At 40.1% G+C, this 21411-nt stretch overlaps 2 protein-coding genes across 5 annotated transcripts in view; one reads left to right on the top strand and one right to left on the bottom strand.

The window, feature by feature from the left end:
* Positions 1–1788: 1788 nt before the first annotated feature.
* LOC141572119 (uncharacterized) lies at positions 1789–3338 on the bottom strand. Its single transcript, XM_074334961.1, has 2 exons — positions 2223–3338; positions 1789–2122 (listed from the first exon to the last, which is right to left on the bottom strand). Exon 1 carries the CDS (start codon positions 3336–3338, stop codon positions 2568–2570), a length of 771 nt encoding a protein of 256 aa, XP_074191062.1. The 3' UTR covers positions 1789–2122; positions 2223–2567.
* Positions 3339–3387: 49 nt separating this feature from the next.
* Positions 3388–21411, top strand: part of SLC44A5 (solute carrier family 44 member 5) — a 309598-nt gene continuing 291574 nt past the window's right edge. For 3 of the 4 annotated variants that reach the window (XM_074334959.1, XM_074334957.1, XM_074334960.1), the window contains exon 1: positions 3388–3506. In XM_074334959.1, the coding sequence (XP_074191060.1) occupies positions 3473–3506 (34 nt within the window). In that variant the 5' untranslated portion in view covers positions 3388–3472. Of the gene's footprint in view, positions 3507–4272; positions 4516–21411 lie in introns of those variants that run through there. The other variant, XM_074334958.1, reaches the window with a different exon arrangement.

Genomic DNA, 21411 nt, shown 5'->3' with positions numbered 1-21411 from the left:
AATATTTCAGCCCAAAAGACTCTTCTAAGAGTTATATTTTTCAACCTTTTTACTGCAAGTACAATAACATACAATTAATGACCATCATGCTTTATGTAGTATAAATTATATCTTCCTTTTGGTCTTTAGTATAATTTGTGTGACAAGTTCATTTTCCCTGTTGAGCTCATTTGATACTTCTACAAGAGGAACATGTATTCGTTACCTCCATTCTTATTATCTGTTACTCATAGTCTTGATAGGGCTAGAATATCTATGAAGAATGATTATACTACATGTAACTAAACTTAGCATTTTAGTACTGAGACTATTTTCTAAAAGGATTCATTGAGAATCTTCCTATAAGGAAAACAGATTAGGCCAACGTTGTCCTTGTCATGGTCGTTGTCACCCTCCTCCTCATCATTATCAAATAAAGTATGGAAGTTTCCTTGTGTTCAGCAAAATCACATGTGACTTAAGCATTATTTGATTCCCTGGGGTCATTTTTCATTCGTGGCTCTAAGAATAGCCAGAAATTTAGAAATACCCATTTCTGGAAATCTGTCTTTAGAAGTCATGATTAAGTGAATCCAAAGACTTGATCATCTTTAATTCTGAGAGCATGGAGACACCATCAAAATCAGAACTGTAACGAAGGATATTTTACCTGGAAATATTGATTCCTGACTCCATTTGAAAAATCAGAGTTCTTATACTCCAAGGATTCCTTGCCGACAAAGCAACCTGTGTGTGCACAGTAGCGCATGTGCTCTTTGTTCTCCTCGTTCAAATACAGCCTACATATTCACATTGCTTGTGTCATGTATTTTGCCTTACTTATCCCTACAGGCACTCTATTTGCAACCCTTAAACAAAAACATGCACTATGGGCTCCATGGGCTACTATGGAAACACTTGGCCTGGAAACCCAGGGCCTGGGTAGCTGTGACCTTCATGTCTCTGGGTCTGTTTCTTCATCTGTTCGGTTGGCCTGAATAAACCTCTTTTGATGATCTCCTGTGATAGTTGTGACCATCAAATGAGAAAAGGCATGTAAAAACACTTTGAAGTGCTACAAGTGTAAAAACACATTAATGATATCCAGGTACAAACAAATAGACATACTTTGACAACTAAAGTTTTGAGTTCCCGCTGCTGAGAATAGTTTTCGCACTGTGGAATGTATAAATAGAAAAAAGGAAACTGCCCCTGGTCTAAAACCTAAATATTCTATTCGATAGGCAGCTGGCATCATGGGAAGAGCCTGGTATTGAGTTAGAAGAGGTGCACAGAAGTCCTGGAAGCTGTGCACAAATCATTGCACCTCCATGAACCTCATTCCTGATGGAAGACAGGACCTGCCCTCTAAACTCACAGGTTTGTGGTTGGGATTAAATGAAATAAAGTGTGTGAAAGTAATGAATAAACTATAAGACATTATTCTAATATAGGCAACAACTTGTACTTAGTGATAAAATATGAACACATAGACTAAGCATATTTACAAGTCTAATATTTACACACCTTAAGAGTTTGAAGAGATGGCAGAGTAGTTTTGAATTAAATCAGAGACAGCTTTTTGGAAGAGGAAAAATTTGAGTCTCATTTATGGCCATAAGTCTGAGAATGGGCCTATTGTGCTAATTAGAATAGCTTGTTATTAGCATTTTATTTTTGATGTACACTTTTTTGTGTGTGACAGGAATTGGGTATCATATGTTCTTCAGATTACTTCAATATAATACATTATATAAAGTTAAATTTAGAAAGAGTGCAAAAAATAACGTGATGATTTTATGACAAAATTCTCAGGACATTTATTAGAGCTGGAAGGAATTGTTGAGATGCTATTTTACAAACCATAAAACAGAAGAACAGAGGACTTCAATCACTCGTGCAAATTATCAGAGCTATGACGTTGCAGGGCCAATCCTCAAAACCAGGGGTTTGGACTCCAGTGTTCTTTCTGCTGCACCACAAGTTGTCTGCTGGGCAACTTCTGGCTGATGGTACTGAATTGAATCATTGGATGTTTAGATAATCAGATTAGGTTGAGAAGGTACAGGAGGAAAGGAGAAATGTTAATAAGATCGCTGCGAATTAGGAAGTGAGGAAGTGAGTTTTGCGGAAACCTCAGCTCCTATAAAGAAAAAAAGAAAAGATTTTGCATCCTTCTTCCACACTGGTGACCCCCTCCAAACCTGACCCCTTCTGCCATGCTTTTAAAACCCCATTACTACCTTTGCATTCTCAGACGTGTCTTAAACTTTTGCATGCTTGCAGTCCTGGGACACTAGTGAGATTCCTTATCTGATCAGCACGCTAGAGGAGGACAGCTCCTCCAGGAAAACGAGAACTGTCCCAACCCCCAATCAGAGCGAGAAAGAACGCGGCCACTGGAACAGTTCCTCCTGGAGGCCAAGAAACCACTCCTCCCCTCCCGATCGTCCAACATCTGAGAGTGTGAACTTTCTTTCTTCTTTTCCCACAGCCTCCAGGGAACTGTCCTGAGTCTCCTTATTAAGAGGTTTAGGGCCTGAACGAGATCGTTCTTCCAGGTGTCTGGCGGTGGCTGCCTCTGGAATTTAATTTCTCTCCTCTCCACCAGTTTCGTTTCCCTCGTCCCTCTTCCCTTTCTGGGTTCGGGAGGAGCAGAGGCATCCGCGTGCCCCGGGCCTCATCGCCCCCTCGGAATTCGGATTCCATACTCCGGAGGAGGCTCTTAGGGGAGGACGGAGGCCGGGTCGGATCGCAAGCTGAGGTCCCTGTTCTCTTGCATTTGGCGGGAGTTCTTCTTGTTGGCCTTTGGAGACCGGTGCCTTTTGTGGACCCACCCCACCTCCTACAGCGAGTCCCGCTGCCTGGGAAGGGGCTTCGGAGGCCCGGAGGCCGGCTGGCAAGCAAAAGACTGGTTCCAGCGAAGTCCGGCTGCCTGGCTTTCTCCTCCCCGGCCACAGATGACCGTGGGCTCCCCGCTTCCCCCTGCAGCCCACCGCCGCCTTCCCCAGCAGCGACTGCTGGATGACGGCGCCGTCACTGGTTGGATTGGAGCTGGCGTCTCCGACGGGACACCGGGGGTGGAGGAGTGGGGGAGGGAGGGTGTAGGAAAGGGAAAGGTCAGCGCTGGGCGGGCGCTCGGGGGACCCAGCGCTGCCCCCTCCAGCAGCGGGAGCAGCACAGCAGCAGCAACAGCCTCGGTCCGCCGCAGCCACAGCGGCCACAGCAGCGCGAGCGCGAAGCTCGCTGCGCCGCGCGGCCGAGAGCAGAGGGGCGGCGGCGCCCGCCTCAGCCGAGCCGAGTGGAGCCGAGCGGAGCGTGCAGCCAGGCGGCCGCCACCGCCGCCTCGCAGATGCCATCACAGCAACAAAGAGCTCGCTGAGCGCTGAGAGCCGCGGCGAAAGCTCGCCTGGAAGGCAAGGAGCCCGCTCCCGGAGCTGGGCGGCAGCCGCAGGAAGCGCGTGGGGGTCTGGGGGAGGGCAGGGGGCAGAAGATGGCCAAGAAGAGAAAGCCCCCCAACATCAAGGGTGAGTTCCGCTCCATTCCCACCTCGCTCCATCCCATCTCCCACCTGCGTCCGCCCCTCGGGCTGGCCTGTTTACATCCAGATTCGACCCAATGGAAGGCTGCCTGCCAGGGAAGAGTTTACCTTCTTTGGGAGGTGGGGGGACCTCAGTATTGCTGCACCCTCTTTGCCTCCGGAAAGACTCTAACTGGAGTTTGTCCCCCCCCCCTTTTTTTTGTAACCTGGATAAACCTGGAGACTTTCTCTCACCCTTGCTGCTCCACGAGCTTGGATATCTGTTGCTCCTTCCCCACTCAGGGTAGTGGGAAGAGAAGCGACTCTTGACTCCTAGAGTCTTACCCTTTTCGGAATCAGGCCGTTTGTGTGTGTGTGTGTGTGTGTGTGTGTGTGTGTGTGTTAGAGAGTGTGTTTTTCATGGTCTTTTCTATTCCCTTCTCCCAACCTCCTCCTCCCTTTTCCCCTCCATCCCTTGGGTAACTAGTTCTGCATCCATTTCCCCCACCTCCATCCTCAAGAGGAGATAGGAGCTGTCTGGCTCTCCTTTTTCCCCCACGGTCAAGGGGATTTGCTACCAACGGGGACCCTGCAGGCTATTTCCCTTTATCAGACTGCTGAGGTGGGCAGTGACTATGGCAGAGCAATCCCCCTGTTGCTCCTTTGGAACCAAGGCTTCCAAAGTTGGAAAGTTCGGGGGGGGGGGGCGGGGAAGGGATGATCGGGAGGAATCGGAAGAGCTCGTTGTTGGGGTGACTTGAGGCATCGCGGCGTGATCCAGGCTGGACTCCGCAGAGAGCCTCCTGGGAGAAGTCCGGCGTGGGGGCGTCCCCAGGACTCGCAGAGCTGGAAGCTCGGAGAACGGGTGCATCGGTCGCTGGCACCCTCAGCGCGGACTCTCAGAGGTCGCGACTCACCCGCTTCCTCGCGCTCCCGTGCTGTCGCTGGGGAACAAGCAGTGGCCGCGAGGTGTCTGCAGCACTGCGGAGAGGGAAGCTAGCTCCATACCATGCGCGGTGAGGAAGGCTGCGCTGGGGGTACTGGACCTGAGCATCGTGGGGAGGTAGAAGCGGATGCGTTTGAAGTTGGATTTCGACCCAATGGGCCTAATGGCCCAGGAGGCGGAGACTTACTGCGCCAGGGGGTTATATAAACTAGGATCTGGACTCTGAGATGGGAGGTGGTGTTATTGAATATAACAGCTTCGTTTATAGCAGCGCGCTTGGCTTTGGTGTGCTTCTTGCTTTTCCCCTAAGTCTTGCTTGTGGGAGCTTAGCTCCACTCTAGAGGTCACTAGGGGGGCACAACTTTATCTTGGTGCTTCAGCTTGCTTTATAATTGCCCTGAAGCGCTCCAATCACTTCCCGGAAAGGGTTTAAAACCATGATCCTTAATCTTTTGGAAGACGTTACTACAAAACACCCGGATCTAATGCTTGAAACTGTAATATATATATAATAATTTTATTGCAGTGCATTTCCTTAAAAATGTTACAGCTTCTGTAAAATAGAAGAAGCCTTAAACCTGATGTTTTTTCTCTCAGTGAATTAGCACACGTCTATAGTGGTAGATGACTAAATAATGAGAATATTTTCATCTACAGTTTCCTTACCATAATATCAAAAAATTAGTCTAAACCCAGATTGACATGCTGCAGTAGCTGCACTTTTGTTTCACTCTTTTTTTTTTTTTTTCTTTTTTTTTATGGAACCATATGGCAATATAAAACAAACAGAAGGATTGGTTTTCAGCACTGCTGATGTGGCTAACCGTTGGCAGGAATACACTTCATACCCACCCCAAACCTTGCAGACTGTAAATGGTCCATGAAGAGTGGGAAACATTTTACAGTACATGCCAGTGAGAGACAACCTTACCCTTGAAATTAATCTTGGCATAAGGACAAAAAGATATAAGCGAGGTCAAATTAATGAAACTTGATGAAAAGACACCCCCTCTTTACTAACCCCCAAAAACACCAAGAAATTTTTTTTTTTGAATGCCAAGATAGAACTGTATTTTTTTAAGTTGGATAGTGAAATAATTGAAGAATAGTGGTTAGTAAAGTTTTGTCATTTGTGTTAATAGTTCCTTTGGAAGAGTTATGATCAAGATTTCCTAGGACATGGGGTCTCAAGAAATTTTATTGTGGTTTTTTAAAAAGAGTGTTTTCTCATGCTACATGTTTTTCTTAAAGAGAAAGTTTAGCTTTTATAGATTTGTGTTTTGTTCTCTCTCTCTTTACTAATATTACATTTCTTTTTTTCAGTCGCCAGTTTATTTAATCTTTCTTAGAAGGAGTGATGCTTTATTTTCAATCCTTGGGGTTTCACTTTAGCAAAGCAGGATTAGTTGTGATATTTTATAGATAACAAAAGCAAACCCAGGAAGTTGTAATCCATTGACTTGCCTCAATTTTGTCTTTTGAGAGGAGAGAGATTTACAAAAGCATCTGACTGCAGGCTTGCAGCAACTAAACTGGGACTGCCTAGTAGAAAACCAAATGGCAAAAATTGATAGGCTTTGTTTTTTTTTCTTTTTCTTTTTGCAGGGTGCTAGGGTGAACTTTTCTGGATAATAAGCTATAGATTTAGCAATACATTCCATGCTGTGTTGGTTGTCCTCTTTCAGAAGCTTCTTCTCTGCTTAGCTACACTGCATGTGGGGAGATATCATTCGTTGGGTCATGTGACAGGCAATTTTTTTCATTGGCTTCTGAAATCCTAGCAGTAGAGACTGCATATCTAGAACAACTGAAAATTGGCCAAAGGAAAATGCAGTTTCTTAACATCGACAGAAAAGAATAAGATGAGTTGGCAGTATTTTTCAAAGGATACTAACATTTATTTTTGATAACCTCATCAAAGGACAGCTTTTCAAAAAGATAAATGAAATATTTATCAATTCAAAATTTATAATGTTTTCATGAAAAAATGCTGTAGTCCCTGATGAATAAAAGTCCTATAAACTTGTCAGTTACATCCGGTATAGTGATAGTAACACCCCCCACCCCAGCTTTTCCAATGTTAGTACGAGAATTTCTTACTCAATTACTTACATTTAAAGGTTAAGTTATACTTGGATAATCTATTTATGCATTCATTTAGCACATTTTTATTGGGCATTGAATATATACCAGGTTCTGTGCAAAACACTAGATGCAGTGAATGAAGAGTACATTAGGAGGGGGCCTGGGAGGAGAAGGTTAGCGAAAACATAAGTTAAAAAAATTCACAGTGATTAATGCCAGGAATAAAATAAGATGCTGTGCTAGAAAGTGATTGTGGGGTTACTTTAGATTGCCTGAAGAGATGACATTTGATCTGGGAACCAAATGATGAAGAGTAATTTGCATGCCCCAAACTGGAACACAGCACCACAGACATTAAGGCAGGAATAAGGTTGCAGCTTGGCATATTCAAGTACAGAAGGAAGAAGAGTTTGGCTGAAGTGTAGTGTGTGAGGTAGAGAGAGGCTGGCAGAGGTCAGATCTTTTTGACACTCGGCAGGAGTGTAGATATTATTTCAAGTGGAGTGGGAAGTCAATCAAATACTTGTTAGGTATTCGGGGTTACATTCCTATCTTTGAGGATGACTTCAGGGAGACAGCTTTCCTATATTAGCTCCCTAGGCTAGGTAAAGTGACCCGATGGACTTCCCTTTTCTAAAAGGTCCAGTCATACTCAAGTATCCCCTCTTATGTTTACCAAAATAACCTACAATATTTTGGGCTGCGGTGTTGCTAGCATTTCTAGGAATCTGCTTGAAAAACAATTCTAAAAAGAATGACGAACGAATTCAACATTTTCGTAAAGATTATCCAGTTAGTCACCCACCTAGCAAGCAAGTCTTAGGAAAAACATTGTAATGTTAAAAGGGAGGATTATAAAGAGTCTGAAACATGACTGCAGTAGGTAGAATGCAGAAGGCAGCATGAGGGGTTCCCAGGTAATAAAAAGGGGTCCGTGAAAGAAGAGTGATGTCGGGAAAGGAGACATGGGAAAGCCTTTGAGACAACATCAGCCAATTCATGATTTTGCCAAGAGAAGCAGAGCCTGATGTGAGTGTTCCAAGAGAAACGGTCTAATTCAAGCACAAAGGAAGTTCAAATCAGGGTACCTTTATGCTTTTCACTGATCTTTTACTTGTGAAGTATAACAATAAAAGCATCCAGGCTTTTAGAAGATCTCTTTGATTTTACTTAATCATGATTAGGTTGTTCTTATGGATTACAAACCTCACAGATGAAAATAACATGAAACAATTTAATGATGAAAACTGCCATTTGTTGGAGGTAGCTCCTTGACAGCTAGTTAACAGGGAAATTATGCTCTTGGCTCTCTGACCTTACTGTGAGATGTTGGTGGGGAGTGGGGGGAAACGGGGTCTCTTGGATGATTTTCTGCTTTCCGAACATTTGTGACTAGAAGGTGCCATGATATTTAGAGAAGATATAAATAATAACTATTTAAAACCTCTCCACTGCCTTCTCCCACCTCCAAACTGTTTCTTTGCCAAGGATAAATAATGAAAAACATAATGAAAAAATTTTTGTGGCTCCAGGGCTTTGCTCAGTCCCCTCCCCCTCTTTCTTAGTACCTCAAGTCTCTCTCTTGAGGCTAGCAAGGCTGGTGGTATCTCAGGGATTATGTAACTAAGAATGCATCTGGCCCTTAGTGATACTGTAACACAATGTGTTTATGACATCAGCTTTTTTTTCCACAGCATTGAGAGTCACAGTATGTTAGAGTAGGAGGGAAGGCTCAGTGTTTAGAATTATTGGAGGAATGATACAATAAGAGGTGAGTGATTTGCTGAATATGAATAGTCTATATAAGGAATTTGGTCAAGTTTATTATTTGTAAATACATATTCTATATAAGTCAAGATATATATATACATATATATATATACATATATGTATATATATATATATACACACACACACATATATATATATATATATACATACATATATACATATAGATCGGTTCCCAATTTATATTCGAACTTTACTGTTTATACATGTGAGTGTGGTAATAATCTGTATTTTACTTATTAGGAAATTGAGATACAAAGACATTAGGTGTTTTTGAGGTCTTAGAATAAATTATGTACTGTAGATAGAGGCATAACCAAGCCCTGTGACTCTTTCTCCTTTGTGTACATCCAGTATTTTAATATCTGTTCACTTTCCTCCAGGTTTTTTATCAAGTCTAATATAAAAAGGTTAGTCTTTTTTTCCCCAGCTGAATCAAGAGGATGATATATCTTCTTACGCCTTGCTCAGAAGTGTCACAACTTTACTGTTTGTGATCCACTTTTAAAATTAGAAATATGTTGCTAACAAAAAGTAGGCTAACTGCTCACAGATGCTAAGGTGATATTGTATAGAGGTTTCAGAGCTCTCTAGAGATGGGAAGGCAAGTGAATAAATGTTCTCACTTTTTGATGTGGTGTAAGCAGGAAAAGATGCATCTGGGTCAACTCTGAGGTGGATTGAGATTATTTTGCTATTCATGTGGTTAAGCCATTTGACTGCTGTGATAGCCAGCCTTCAGGATGGCCTCGATATTCTTCACCTACTGGTATTCACACCCTTACATAGGGGTATTCACACCCCTCCCACATTGAATCTAGGGCTGACCTGTGTGACCAGTAGAGTATAGTAGAAGATTACATTGTACAGGAAGGAATTGAAGCTTCTGCTTTGCTCTTGTATATCCTTTGCTCTTTTATATTGCTTACTTTGGGGAGCATGAGCTGCCATGTTGTGAGAACACTCAAGCATCCCTGTGGAGAGACTTCTGTGGGAAGGAACTGAGGCATCCTTCTAACAGCCAACGCCAACTTGCTAACCATGGGCATGATCTACCTTGGGAACATATCCTCCAGCCCAGTTAAGCCCTGAGATGTGTGTAGCCTCAGCTAACATCGGACTGAATCTCATGAGAAACCCTGACCCAGAACTGCCCAACCAAGCTGCTTCTGGATTCCTTTATCACAGGAACTTTGAGAGATAATAAATGCTTACTATTGTGTTAAGCTGCTAAATTTTGGGGTAATATGATATATACAGCATTAGATAATGAATACATCTGTTCATTATTTTTGCACCTCTATTTTGAGATGTAGGGACCCTCTCATTAATGTATAAATATTAGGGGAGATGTGTGAGTGCAAGAAAAGTTAAAAAACAACAACAAATCTTTCACTATAATGGGATTAATTTATTTATTTATACAATTACTCTACTTTCCTCTGTATCCCATTGGCCACTTTCAGACTCCTGAGAGTAAAAGATCACTGTAATTCACTTAAAAATTCTTATCTTCATTACCATTCTCAGCATTGGCCTTGAATTGCAACCCTCTTCACTACTTTATTGAATTGGGCTGACAACCTGAAGCTCTCTTTGCTGTTTTCCTTGAGTTCCTTTTAGCATGTTGTTTCCTCCTCCACTTATTTTAGTTCTCATTGCTAGCTCCTTTGGTCCATTTAGTTTAGAAGGTAACTTCCCTCTCAACAAAATAAAAATAAAAGAGTGATAAAGAAAACGCAAAAGTCTTAAAATCCCCCAACCACCCAAGACTTCACAGTCTTCCAAACTGAAAAGACAAAAATCCCTTAACACCTATAATCTTCCAGTAGAAACCTCTTGTACTATATTTATCTACTCTTCCCTACCAAAGAATTCTCCCTCCCAGCCCAACTAGTCCTCTGATGTGCATAATCAGGAGAGTGAGAAAGAAGATAAATTAAAAAAGGAGAAGGCTGCCATCCCTTCTGCTTTATGGCGGGGTATTAGTCCACTTTATTTTACGTGTTTATGTTTTCATTCATGTGACCAGTATTAATTGAACATGTACTGTGTTAACGCACTAATTTAAGGGTACTTGGGATACATCAGAGAGCAAAATGGCACCTTTGTGAAGTTTACATTCTAGGTAGGGAAGACAGACAATGAATAATAAACACAATAAATTAATTGAAGAGTGCTGTGAGGAAAAGAAAAAAAAAATAGAGCATAGCAAGGGGAATTTGAAGTGCTGGAAATGGGATGTGGAGGAGCGTTAGCCGTTAAGTATCAGTCGGTTGATTAGTGATTAGTGTAGACCTAATTGAAAAGATAATTTTGAAAGAGGTGACATATTTGTCCACAAAAGAGGAAGAATCTTCCAGAAAAGCTAGTGCAGAGACCCTAAGGTGAGAGTATACCTGCCATGTTTGATGGACATAAATGAGGCTGAGTAGGATTAGTAAGGGGAATAAGGATAGGAAGGGGGCTTAGAAAGATGAGGGAGGACCAGATCAGGTGCCCTTTAGACAATTGTAAGGCTGTTGGCTTTAATCCTGAGTGAAATGGGCACCACTGCATGTTTTGAACAGAAGAGTAATATGACCTGACATTTGGTAAGAATTGTTGTGGCTACTATGTCGAGAGTATCCTATAGGGGCAAGAAGAGAAGTGAAGGAATATTTTGCAATATTTCAGTTGACAGATGATGGTGGCATCTATTAGGGTAGTAGCGGTGGAAGATATGAGAAATAGAAGAATACTGAATATATTTTGAAGGTGGAGCTAATAATACAGTTTCTTGAACTAACAGGATGCAGAGTGTGAGAGAAAGATAGGAGTCATGGATGGGGGGACAGAGCCAGGAGTGCAGCTTCCAGGCTCTCGGCCTCACGTGGAAAGGTACTGGCTCAGGTAGTAAACTGCATCAACTGTGATTGGATGGCCATCAGCTGTGGCTAGTTGGCCATCAGCTGTAAACAGTGAGCCGTTGGCTACTAATATAACTGCTGTGGCTATGCTAGCAGAAATGGGGGCTAGCAAGAAGTTGGCTGAGCTAGCAAGAGCGGTTTGCAGGTAGCATGCGAGGTTGGTTGGCAGAGAAGCAGACGGCAGGTTGCGGATAGTGTGGCTTCTGCTTCCTGTGTCTCCAACCCAGCCGTCAGCAATAATATAGTGGTATGACTCCCCTAGCTATTGCTCCATTGGTGTTCCTTTTTGGCCTCACCATGCCCTGCCTTCTGATGTGGGGAGCGGGACTAGAGACCCCAGAAGATGTCCTGCATGACGACAGCTCAGGAAGAATTAAAGAAAAACTTAAAAAGTATTTTGTAAGGTAGGTGCTAGCCTGGTGGTTCACCAGAGGCAATTTTGCGGAGTCTGGAGAGAGTTTTATTGTTATGATTGAGATTGCCCTATGGGCCTCTAGTGGGTATAGACCAGGGATGCTCCTAAAGTTTCTGTAATGCCCAGGACAGCCCCCCATTCCAAAGAATATCTGGTTCCAATCGTCAGTAGTGCCAAGGTTGAGAAATTCTGGGCTAGCCCCATCATTTTTCCATTCTTCCAGAGAGACGCTAGGAAGCTACTTCTGAGACAGGAATCCAAAAGAGTCTGCTTTACCTATCTCATTGTTCTATGTGTGTTTAGACAAGGCACAGTTTTTAAACCGATAATTCAGGTTGAAAATTTCTTTTTCTTTTGCCTTGCTTTCTCTTTGTCCCTCTCCCTCCTTCCTTTTTTTGGATTCCATTATATATTACTGTTTTTATAAACTTGGGTAGTTTTCCTCGAGGGTCCAAGACATTAGAAAAACAGTAAAGCCAAGACTAAAAAATAAAAAACAAAACAAAAACCTAGTTCAATTGAGGAACCACAATTTCACTTTGTTGATTTCTATTCTGCATCTGCTTGGTAATTGTGAAAGAAGGATCAAGAACAGGATGATTTGTTAAGCTCTGGCTTTGTAGCTCTTTAATTGTGAAAAGAGGTGCGGTCTTCCAGCCATCTTTTATGTGGCTTCTTTTGACCATTAGAAGGACTTTAGAAGAGAGCTGCCCTCTTAATTACCCTTTCCTTCATCTGATAAGGAGAACTGAGCAAAGTCAGGACTGGTCCTAAATGCTTGTTGAATGAAAATGTTCCTGTAAGATAAAAAAATTAAAATCAAGTTTTATAAGAAGCTCTTTAAAATGTGCACATTTTAAAAACTCGAAGGACAGGTTCTTGTTGTAAATTTTGTAGTTCATTGGATTGTTTTTCAGTGTTCACATTCAAAGACAAAAATAAGGTTTTGAAATTGACATTAAAATTTTATTAAAAGCTTATTATCACTCCAGGTTTCCCTTTACAAAAAATTCAAAAGTCGTTTTAAAGTTGGCCTATAATTATATACATTTTGTAAGCTATTAGTTTAAAAATATCACAAGTCATAAAATGAAAAAAAGCTGTGAAAGCTACTAAAGGGACATGCATACTTCACAAATTCTAGTATTCACAATATCTTTTATTTTTAATTGAGCTCTTTTTTCTTCTTATTCACCGTGTCCATTCTCTTATTCTTCTTTTGTTTGGCTGCACAAGAATGTCATCACACTCTTCCCATGGCAATGGCATTCATTCTGCTGATTTATTATAAAACCTTTACGGTACTGAGAATATCTGTGACTAAAGGAGGACCATTATGTTGTTAAAAAAAACAAAACACAAACTTTAGTCATAAATAAATATATTCAGGAATCTGTTAGCTGTATGAGGCTTGAAGTTATAGAGTGAGTTTGGAACCCACCTCTTCCCCGATCCTTGTCAACCACTAAGAAAGTCTTACATTAAAATGTGTACTTTGTAAAACTTTATGGAAACTCTGCATTGAATAATTATCACGCTTCTCACACATAAACTTTAGTAATCTATAGAATTAACACAAAGTCGAAAGAAGGACATATGCTTCACATGCCTAATTCTTATGTTTTAATCTCTGTAAGCTCTCACTAGCTGATTCTGAATTAATGCCTTAAGTGTGATGAACAGTAAACAAATCAATAGAATATACATGAGTTTGTATGGGTCAAGAGAGGCATATAACGTATTTAACTTATTTGGGAAACAAACCATTTTCAAGTTTTGGGCAGCAATAAATGGTAGGAAAGTATATGACTTAGCAATAATTTACGAACAAGTCTTTGAGGAATTCTCATAGGCAATATTTTTAGCTAATTGCTTATATTATATTAGAAGAATGGAGTATCTCTTTAATATTAAAATTTTCATGAGCCTAGACTTCCCTTCCTTCAGTTGGCCCTACTTAATGAGGTTTTATGCTGCATCTTATTTCTGGAAACTGGGTTTTTGTGTATAATGAGGCTGAAGAATCTTGAGAACTGCCATTGTCAGACCAGTGGCTCTGTCATCATCTAGAAGTCCACTGGGGGTGGGTAGGTGGTTAGATTGTGTTTCTGAGTAACTTTATGGGAGGGCTCTTTTTGAGGGATTTACTGAATAAATGTGTCGTCTTTTCATTCCTTTAGGTATGCTAAAACTTTTTCTCAGAATCAGCCAGACTCTGAGATAGCTCTTCGCCCAGCTTGTGTTATTTTGGCTCCTGTAGAGTGCTTTTGCTGATTTGTGCTCAGCGGTGCAAGTGTCTCTTATTGAGAAACTTGATATTGTACAGAGTTCAAGGATGTTATTTCTTGTGCTGATCACTCTTTTATGATGTGTCTGCTTTGAGTACCTGAGAGAGAACTTTCTCTGAACTGTCACTAGCTGGCTAACAACAGGTAAAGTGAGTCCTGGAACTCACTGTATTTCCCACTGTGGGTAGACAGCTAGGAAGCTTAGAACTAACTCCGAGTCAACTCCTTGCACAAGACTGGGATCATAAATCACACACTTGGGAATTAATTTGTATTGCTTATATCCTTATTCTTATTTCCCCTCATTATCTATACAGTCTTTTCTGAAACAAGATGAATTGTAAACAAATTAATATTGTCTGAGGCTAAATTCATAGAGATTTAAATAATCTACTCAAAACTAGTAATTTTTAGTGTCTGTATTTAAATCTAAATGTAACCCCAAACAATTTTTTTTACAAACAATAGAACATTGGCTATCCTCACCCAACTTTTAATTTTATTTTCAAGTTACCATCTATTCTTTGTTTTCATATATAATTTTCCTTAGTGGTGATTTTATTTATGACTTCTTTATCTACCTAGTTGGCAATCCAGAGTTATCCTTGATTCTCTTTTTGAGACCTCAGCTCAAATCTGGTCAGTCACTACTGTTGATCTACAGTGTCTGCTTTTCTTTACCTCCTCACACACGTATATTTCAACGCTTATTCTTTCTATTAGGTTGGTGCAAAAGTAATTGTGGTTTAAAAGGTTAAAAATAATTGTAAAATCCGCAATTACTTTTGCACCAACCTAATAGTATGGATTAGAACCACCCATAGTCTGACCAGTCTCCTTGCATAGGCTTAAATCACCTCCAATTTATTTTTTACACTATTGAGAATATGATACTCTTAAAAGGCAAATCTGATCATTTCACAACCCTAAAATCCAATAATGGCTCTCCATTACCTACCCATGACAAAAATCAAAATTCCATTGCAAGGTATACAAGGCTTTCTAGGATCTGACCCATGATTACCTTTTCTGGTTTATCTCCCACTATTTCCCACACCCATCCTAGCCTTAGTAATCTCCTCATTCTAATACTGGGAACCACACACATTATTTTGTGATTCTCTGCCTTTGTGGTGCTGGTGTTTTCTGTTTGTTTTTCGTAATGCTGAAAATTTTTTTCTATTCTTCAAGCCTCAGCATAAATGTCCATACTGTTTCTGGAACTTTTGCCATCATCCCTTCTGACACTCCCAACACTGCCCCCATCCTGGTGGGCAGTTAAAGGAGTTCTCTTTGCTGTTCCCGTTACGTCTCGCACATACCTCTATTAGTGCTCCTATATTGACTTAAAATGTTGCATTTACTTATCCATCTCTCAGTCATCCTGTGGAGTCTTCAGTCCTACCACTGCCCTGAAGCCCAAGGAAACAAAACCTGATAGGAAATCAATCATTGGCCTAATGCCCCCAGGGTCACAGTGTCACTGAAGTTTATCCCCCCTCCCCCAACACACACACACACACACACACACCATTGTTCTGGTGACACTACTCGGCAGTGTCAGGCCAGCCACTCTTGTTGAAGCACGAGAGAACATTGCTCAGTTCCCCAGTTAGAAACTTGCCACTGTTTTCTAGGGTTGCTTCCCATCTTTCTGCATAATTTTCCTGGATCAAAACTGGCACTGCGTAGGTTGTCATGTGCCTGGAAGTGGACCTGAGTTTTATGGGATTTACAGCAACAGACTGGTCCCTGGCAGTGTCTGGGGTTTTCCATGTGCCTATTTCCTCTTCACTTCCTTAGGTCCCTCCATCGATGCTCACCACTGGGCTATGAGTTCCTTGTCAGGCCTGATTATGTTTTATTTATCCTTTAATCCAAAATGTCTAATATAATTTTGGGCATCTCACAGATACTGAATGAATACATTATTGAATGAATCAAGCATATATTTTTCTCTATATTTTTAAGTATTCTTCATAATTTTAATTTTAATGGTTTGATAATATTCAGTTGCATTGGTTTACTATAATTAGCACAATTAACTGAATTTTCTAAGCATTCTCTGCAAATATAATGGTCTACTGAGCGTGTGTGTGTGTGTGTGTGTGTGTGTGTGCATCTGTGTGTACAATTGTGTGTGTTTACTATGTTGAGCTATTTCTTTAGGTTAAAGAGATGTCTGAGTCAAAAAGTTAAGTCTGGCCCGTAAAAGGAAAAGTGAATTTGTTAATACACCTAGGGAGTTGCATTGATTGGATATTAGAAGATTTGATACTGGCTCTAAGTCATAGTAGTATTATCTTATACTAATGTTAGGAATTCTCAGAAAGTTAGCTAGAAAATTAGTCTATGGGTCAGATTATGTAATAGCTTGAGTTCTAAGAAAAAAGGTACAGGAGAAAGTGATGCTAAATTATCTTTCTTTAATTGGAACGCCTGTGTTTGTATTTTAAGTATCATTCATTTTTCTTTGTTCTGTTAAAGAATACTAGATTGATGGTAGGTTTTCACATGAATATGAAACTAAGCTGTAAATGTCTTGAAAATAGAGACTACTGAATCTTTTCCTTGATGCCTAGCACTTAGTAAGTGTTCAATAATAATTTGTTGAATGAATATATGAATGAATTTTAAGACACACTTCTTTCGAAATCATGTTAGCGAGTGGAATACAGTATCCTGGTGCCAGCCACTGAACTAAAACTCATAGGTACAGCTCAGAGCGGGTATCACTTCTTCCTGCAGTACAAGGAGTTCCAACCAGGGCTAAACTGAACAATCCAGAATGTGAATCTATTTCTAGATAATCAGGAAGTGATTTACTCTTTTTATTTCTTCAAGATTCAAATAGGGAACTGTTCAACTCATGAAAAGTTTTTTATCTTACAAAAAACTTAGTTCTGTGAGCCACAGGGAATAAGTATCTTCTGGATCAGGGCCTTAGAGATGTTTTTGAAACACTGAAATCTCTTATACTTGGACAAGAAAATTGTGACTTAAAAATATAAAGAATGGGATCGGGTTTGGTGAATAAAGTATGAAAGGCTGCCCTTAAGCAATTTCTTTTCCAGAGGATACATCACTGTCACCTAGAGATAGTTTTCAGTTAGTTCCTAATAAATGATTTTTCCACATTCAGAATCTTTAAATCTCATTACTGTAGAGTTGTTTCTGAGATTCTGAAGAGATATTTTCTCTTCCCTCCCTACCTCCCTTCGTATTTTGGGTTAGTCTTGGTTAACAGAAAGTAATTTACTGAAAATAGTTTCATTGAAAACTGCAATATATAATAACAAGTATAATTTTAAGGACTGTCAAATGAATTTATATATTTGTGTTCAACCTTATATGTTTCACTGAAATCTGGGGTAAAATAATATATCTTGAAAAATCAACTTGATCTTCAGGTTGTTATTATTTAACATTGTGAGTTTAATAATTTTTTTTTTTTTTTTAACTAAAGTGATTTAAAAGGAAAAGGTGCCATGTTCCCTCTGCCTGTTTCTAGATTATTAGCTTTCTTCCAGGGTATAAAACCTTTATGATTGTTATCTCACTAATCTTCAAGAGGCCAGAAAATCTGCAGATGTTATTTTTCCCATTTCTAAAGACGAGGAAGCATAGAATCTTTGTTGCTTATTATCAATTTGTCTATCACCTGATGATTTCATTATAATTTTAAATGTCATTTTACATTTGACATATGGATACTTTTTTAAATGGTTAACCTATGATGAAATATTATTAAGACTGAAATTTAGCTTTCCTAACTTTTAGTCTTATTACTGTTCTATTCTGTAAGCAGTCAAGTATTGTGATACAAGATGAGGAAAATTCTATCTTTTAACATTTTTATTTTCATTTGGAAACACTAGTGACATTTGGATCTGGCTTAGGAGATGCTCATGCTATATTTAAACTTTTATTTTTTCCTTTTAGAAGTTCATTTTTTTCATTTTAATTTTTCAAAAGTGAATGTATTTCCATTTATGATGTCAGTTTTTCTTACCTCTCTTAATATTGATTGTGAAATTCATGTGACTGAAGTTCAGTATAATTTTTAAGAACTGTAACTTGAAATAATCATCAATATAAAAGTCTAAAGTTCTGAGATAGTTTGTAGCCAATTTATGGTTAGCAATCTGTGATATGTAGTTAGAAGTCACAGGTAAAGTTCCCGTGTGTTAAAAGTGGGAGAGACTTTACCAAAGGTTTAGCTTAACTTCTTTTGCCGATGAATAAACTTTGGCTTAGAGAGGTTAAAATTACTTTTCCAAAGTCACACAGCCAGAACTTGGACAGGCCTAGATTAAAATGCAAATCTGACTTTTAGTCCAATGTTGCTTTTCACAACATGCTCTGGGATTGGCTCTATTGTCTATGGATAACAGGACAGATGGAGCAATAGAGGTCTCCCATGTATGGCCTGGAATTAGAGTACTGGTGTGTGTGTGTGTGTGTGTGTGTGTGTGTGTGTGTGTGTGTACTGGCATGTATGTGCAATTCCTCTGACCTTAAGGTTAATAGCAGAAGAAAAGTGCTTTAACTTTGCTTACTCATGCATTTAGTCTCATCTTGAAATTTTGAGATTCCTCCTTGTCAATACTTACATGTCCCCGTACACCTGTGGGGTGTCACTTACAGCATTTATTAAACTGTATTTTAATTGCACCTATACTTGTCTCTCTTTTGTACTAAACCATAAATTCCATGCCTTGTTCATGGGCATACCTTTGATGGCTTCTAGCACAGTGACTTACTTACACTTAGTGCTCCACAATTGTCTGTGGAGGAAATAAATGAATAAATATTCTCTTCTTTAAAAAAGGAAAACATCGTGAAGCAGTTATAGGGATCAGATATCCTGTTTTAGGAAGAACAATGCCATATCAAATTCAGTTTCTTATCATGCCTCATCACACTTACCCAAAATGATTTTTCTTAACATTTTTAACAACAACTTCCCAGAGCCTATGCCCTTCCACTGCCCCCCTCCCTCCCCCACCCTGGATGTACTTTCCTTATCTGAAAAATGGAGATAATAATACCTGCCTGATAGAACTTTTGTGAGGATTAAAGCACATAATAAATGGCATAGTACATAGCATCTTGTATAGTAGGTATTCAATACATGCTCATTCCATTCCCCTTTCTGCTTTCCTTTTCCCCTTTCTCTCTGGCTGCCTTCCTCCCTCCCTTTCTCCCTTTCTTTCTCCCACCTCCCACTTCTTTTCTGGTAATGAGAGAACTACAGAAAACTAGAAGCACAGTCAAAGCTAGCTTTTTCTTACAGCAAAGGTGTTCTACAGAGTAAATTACCTTCAGCCTCAGCTTGCCTTCAGGTCAGCCTCTGTTTTTTCACACTTCTTTTTTTCTCTGCCCTATTTGTACCTACAACTGACCATGTTTACCTTCTGTTTCCAATGTTGGATTGCCTGAAATCCAATTATCCTGCCGTATGCCTGATGGACTGTATGTATTTTGTAGCAAGGTAGCAGGAAAGGGAGTGGATGAGAACTTCGGTAACAAAAAGTAATTTATTGAAAACGGTTTCCTTAAAATCTAGGAGTGCCATAGGCAGTAAAAACTCCAAGAGGTATTGATTGCAGAAAGTTTTTTCAGGAGCTGAGTGTTTGGAATGACAGTCAAGAGCTGGTCTAAAAAGGAAAAGGGGAAGGTCACAGCTGTTTTTCTTTTCTTTTCTTTTTTTTTTTTCTGTTCTTCACTATTAAGGATGCTGTTTCATTATTTTTCAATGAGGCAATGTTATAAAACGTTGCTAACCAAGATTAGACTTAGTATTTAAAACTATATAGAACAGAAAGAGTTCATGCACCCGTACTCACAGAGCCAAACACTAAACACTGAGAGTTACACTGGAGAGATATTGTCTATTTTATTGATGAATGGTGCCATCCACGAGAAAGGGGAAGCTAATGCTCACAACCCAAACTCCCCAATGGTGTGTAGGTTACAGATAATATAGGGCAAGATCACAAGTCACCATGGGTTAGGGGTTCAGGTTCATGCTGGGAGCTGATTGGTTGGAGGTGAGGTAGGGATAATAAATTATTTCTTCAGATTTTGAGGACATCTCTGAGGTCTTTTCCAGCATCCTTCTGTCCAGTCTCATGGGAAAGTAGCCAGGTTGTCATTCCACCTTAGGGCTCAGGAGCTGAAGCATAACTTAGGTCAAGATATTATCTTCAGCCTGCCAGAGGCCTGGACCCCTGGCTACTGTCTTCTGCTGCTTCAGGGGTTGCTGATTATCAGAGGAAGGCTGGACCTCTGAGGGGTCTATAGAGAGGGATATGATTTCTAGAGCTAGGATTTAAAAGTAAATTTAACCAAAGTTGTAAGGACCCTTGGTTTCAAAAAAGGCCTAGTCTGAAAAAGAAGAGCTGGGCCACATAACTGAATGAAAGAAAAATCATAAAAATAAGTTAAATGATCAAAGCAATAAGTGAAGGAAAGAGCTATTTTGACACAGGTAATCTCGCCAAGGCACAGAAAGTGAGCTCTGGTGAGCAATCCAGGGGTGGGGCAGCTACTGGTGAGGTTTGGATTAGATCATGGATCTAATCCAAAAGTTAAGAATTAAATTTTTAAGGGTTTGGCTTCAAGTGAGTATTTTATTTCTAATCTACCACTAACTAGCTGTGTGGTTTTGAGCCCTCAGGTTGCAATATACTATCTGTAAAACAAACTGTTTAATACCTGTAAATTGTTGCTATTGATAGTTTTTCTTTGGTTTAAGGCCAACCTTTTTTTTTTGGAGGACTGTTGGGCGGAGAGTGTAATTAGCTCAGTTGGATTCTTCTCATATTGAATTTTTCAACCTTGGTGCTTTTGACATTTTGGGCTGGATAATTGTTTGTTTTGGATGGAGGCTGTCCTGGGCATTGTAGAATGTTTAGCAGCATCCCTGAACTATACCCACTAAATGCTAGTAGAACCCTGTCTTCGGGTACCCCCTCCCCCTTTTTGAGAACCACTGCTCTAATGAAAGAGATGAAAAGAAAGTCGTTGTCTATATACCTCTAGATCTTCCCGTGGAGTTACCATGACACTTAGATTTTTAAAAATCATAACATTTATTGCAGATTGAGTTTCATTAAGCACTTTCATTCACTAAGCATTTTGTTGAATGTTTGCAGGTACTGTGCTAGGCTATAGGAGTACATGGATAGGTATGACTTGACCTCTACCTTCAAGGAGCTTGCCTTCTACTAACGTGAGGAAGTAATGTTTTACTAGTTCATTTCCATACAAAGCTGTTAAGTGCAATGATCCATTGCCAGTCAGTATAAGGTACAATGGGACTGCAAAGGTGTGACCTTCCCATTCACCCTGGGGAAAGGTGTCAGTTAAAGCTTCATTGAGAAAATAGTAACCATATGAGACTCTATTTCAAATCCTCAAACAAAATCAACCTCGCTTATATTTAAACTATGTAATGTTGATACCGCATTGTCTAC

This window comes from Rhinolophus sinicus, linkage group LG06 (assembly GCF_036562045.2).
Source record: "Rhinolophus sinicus isolate RSC01 linkage group LG06, ASM3656204v1, whole genome shotgun sequence".
NCBI lineage: Eukaryota > Metazoa > Chordata > Mammalia > Chiroptera > Rhinolophidae > Rhinolophus > Rhinolophus sinicus.
This window is presented reverse-complemented; position numbering and strand designations above follow the sequence as displayed.

Excerpts from the sequence above, each read along its gene's own strand:
- LOC141572119 (XM_074334961.1), bottom strand. The coding sequence starts at position 3,338 with ATGGCATCTGCGAGGCGGCGGTGGCGGCCGCCTGGCTGCACGCTCCGC.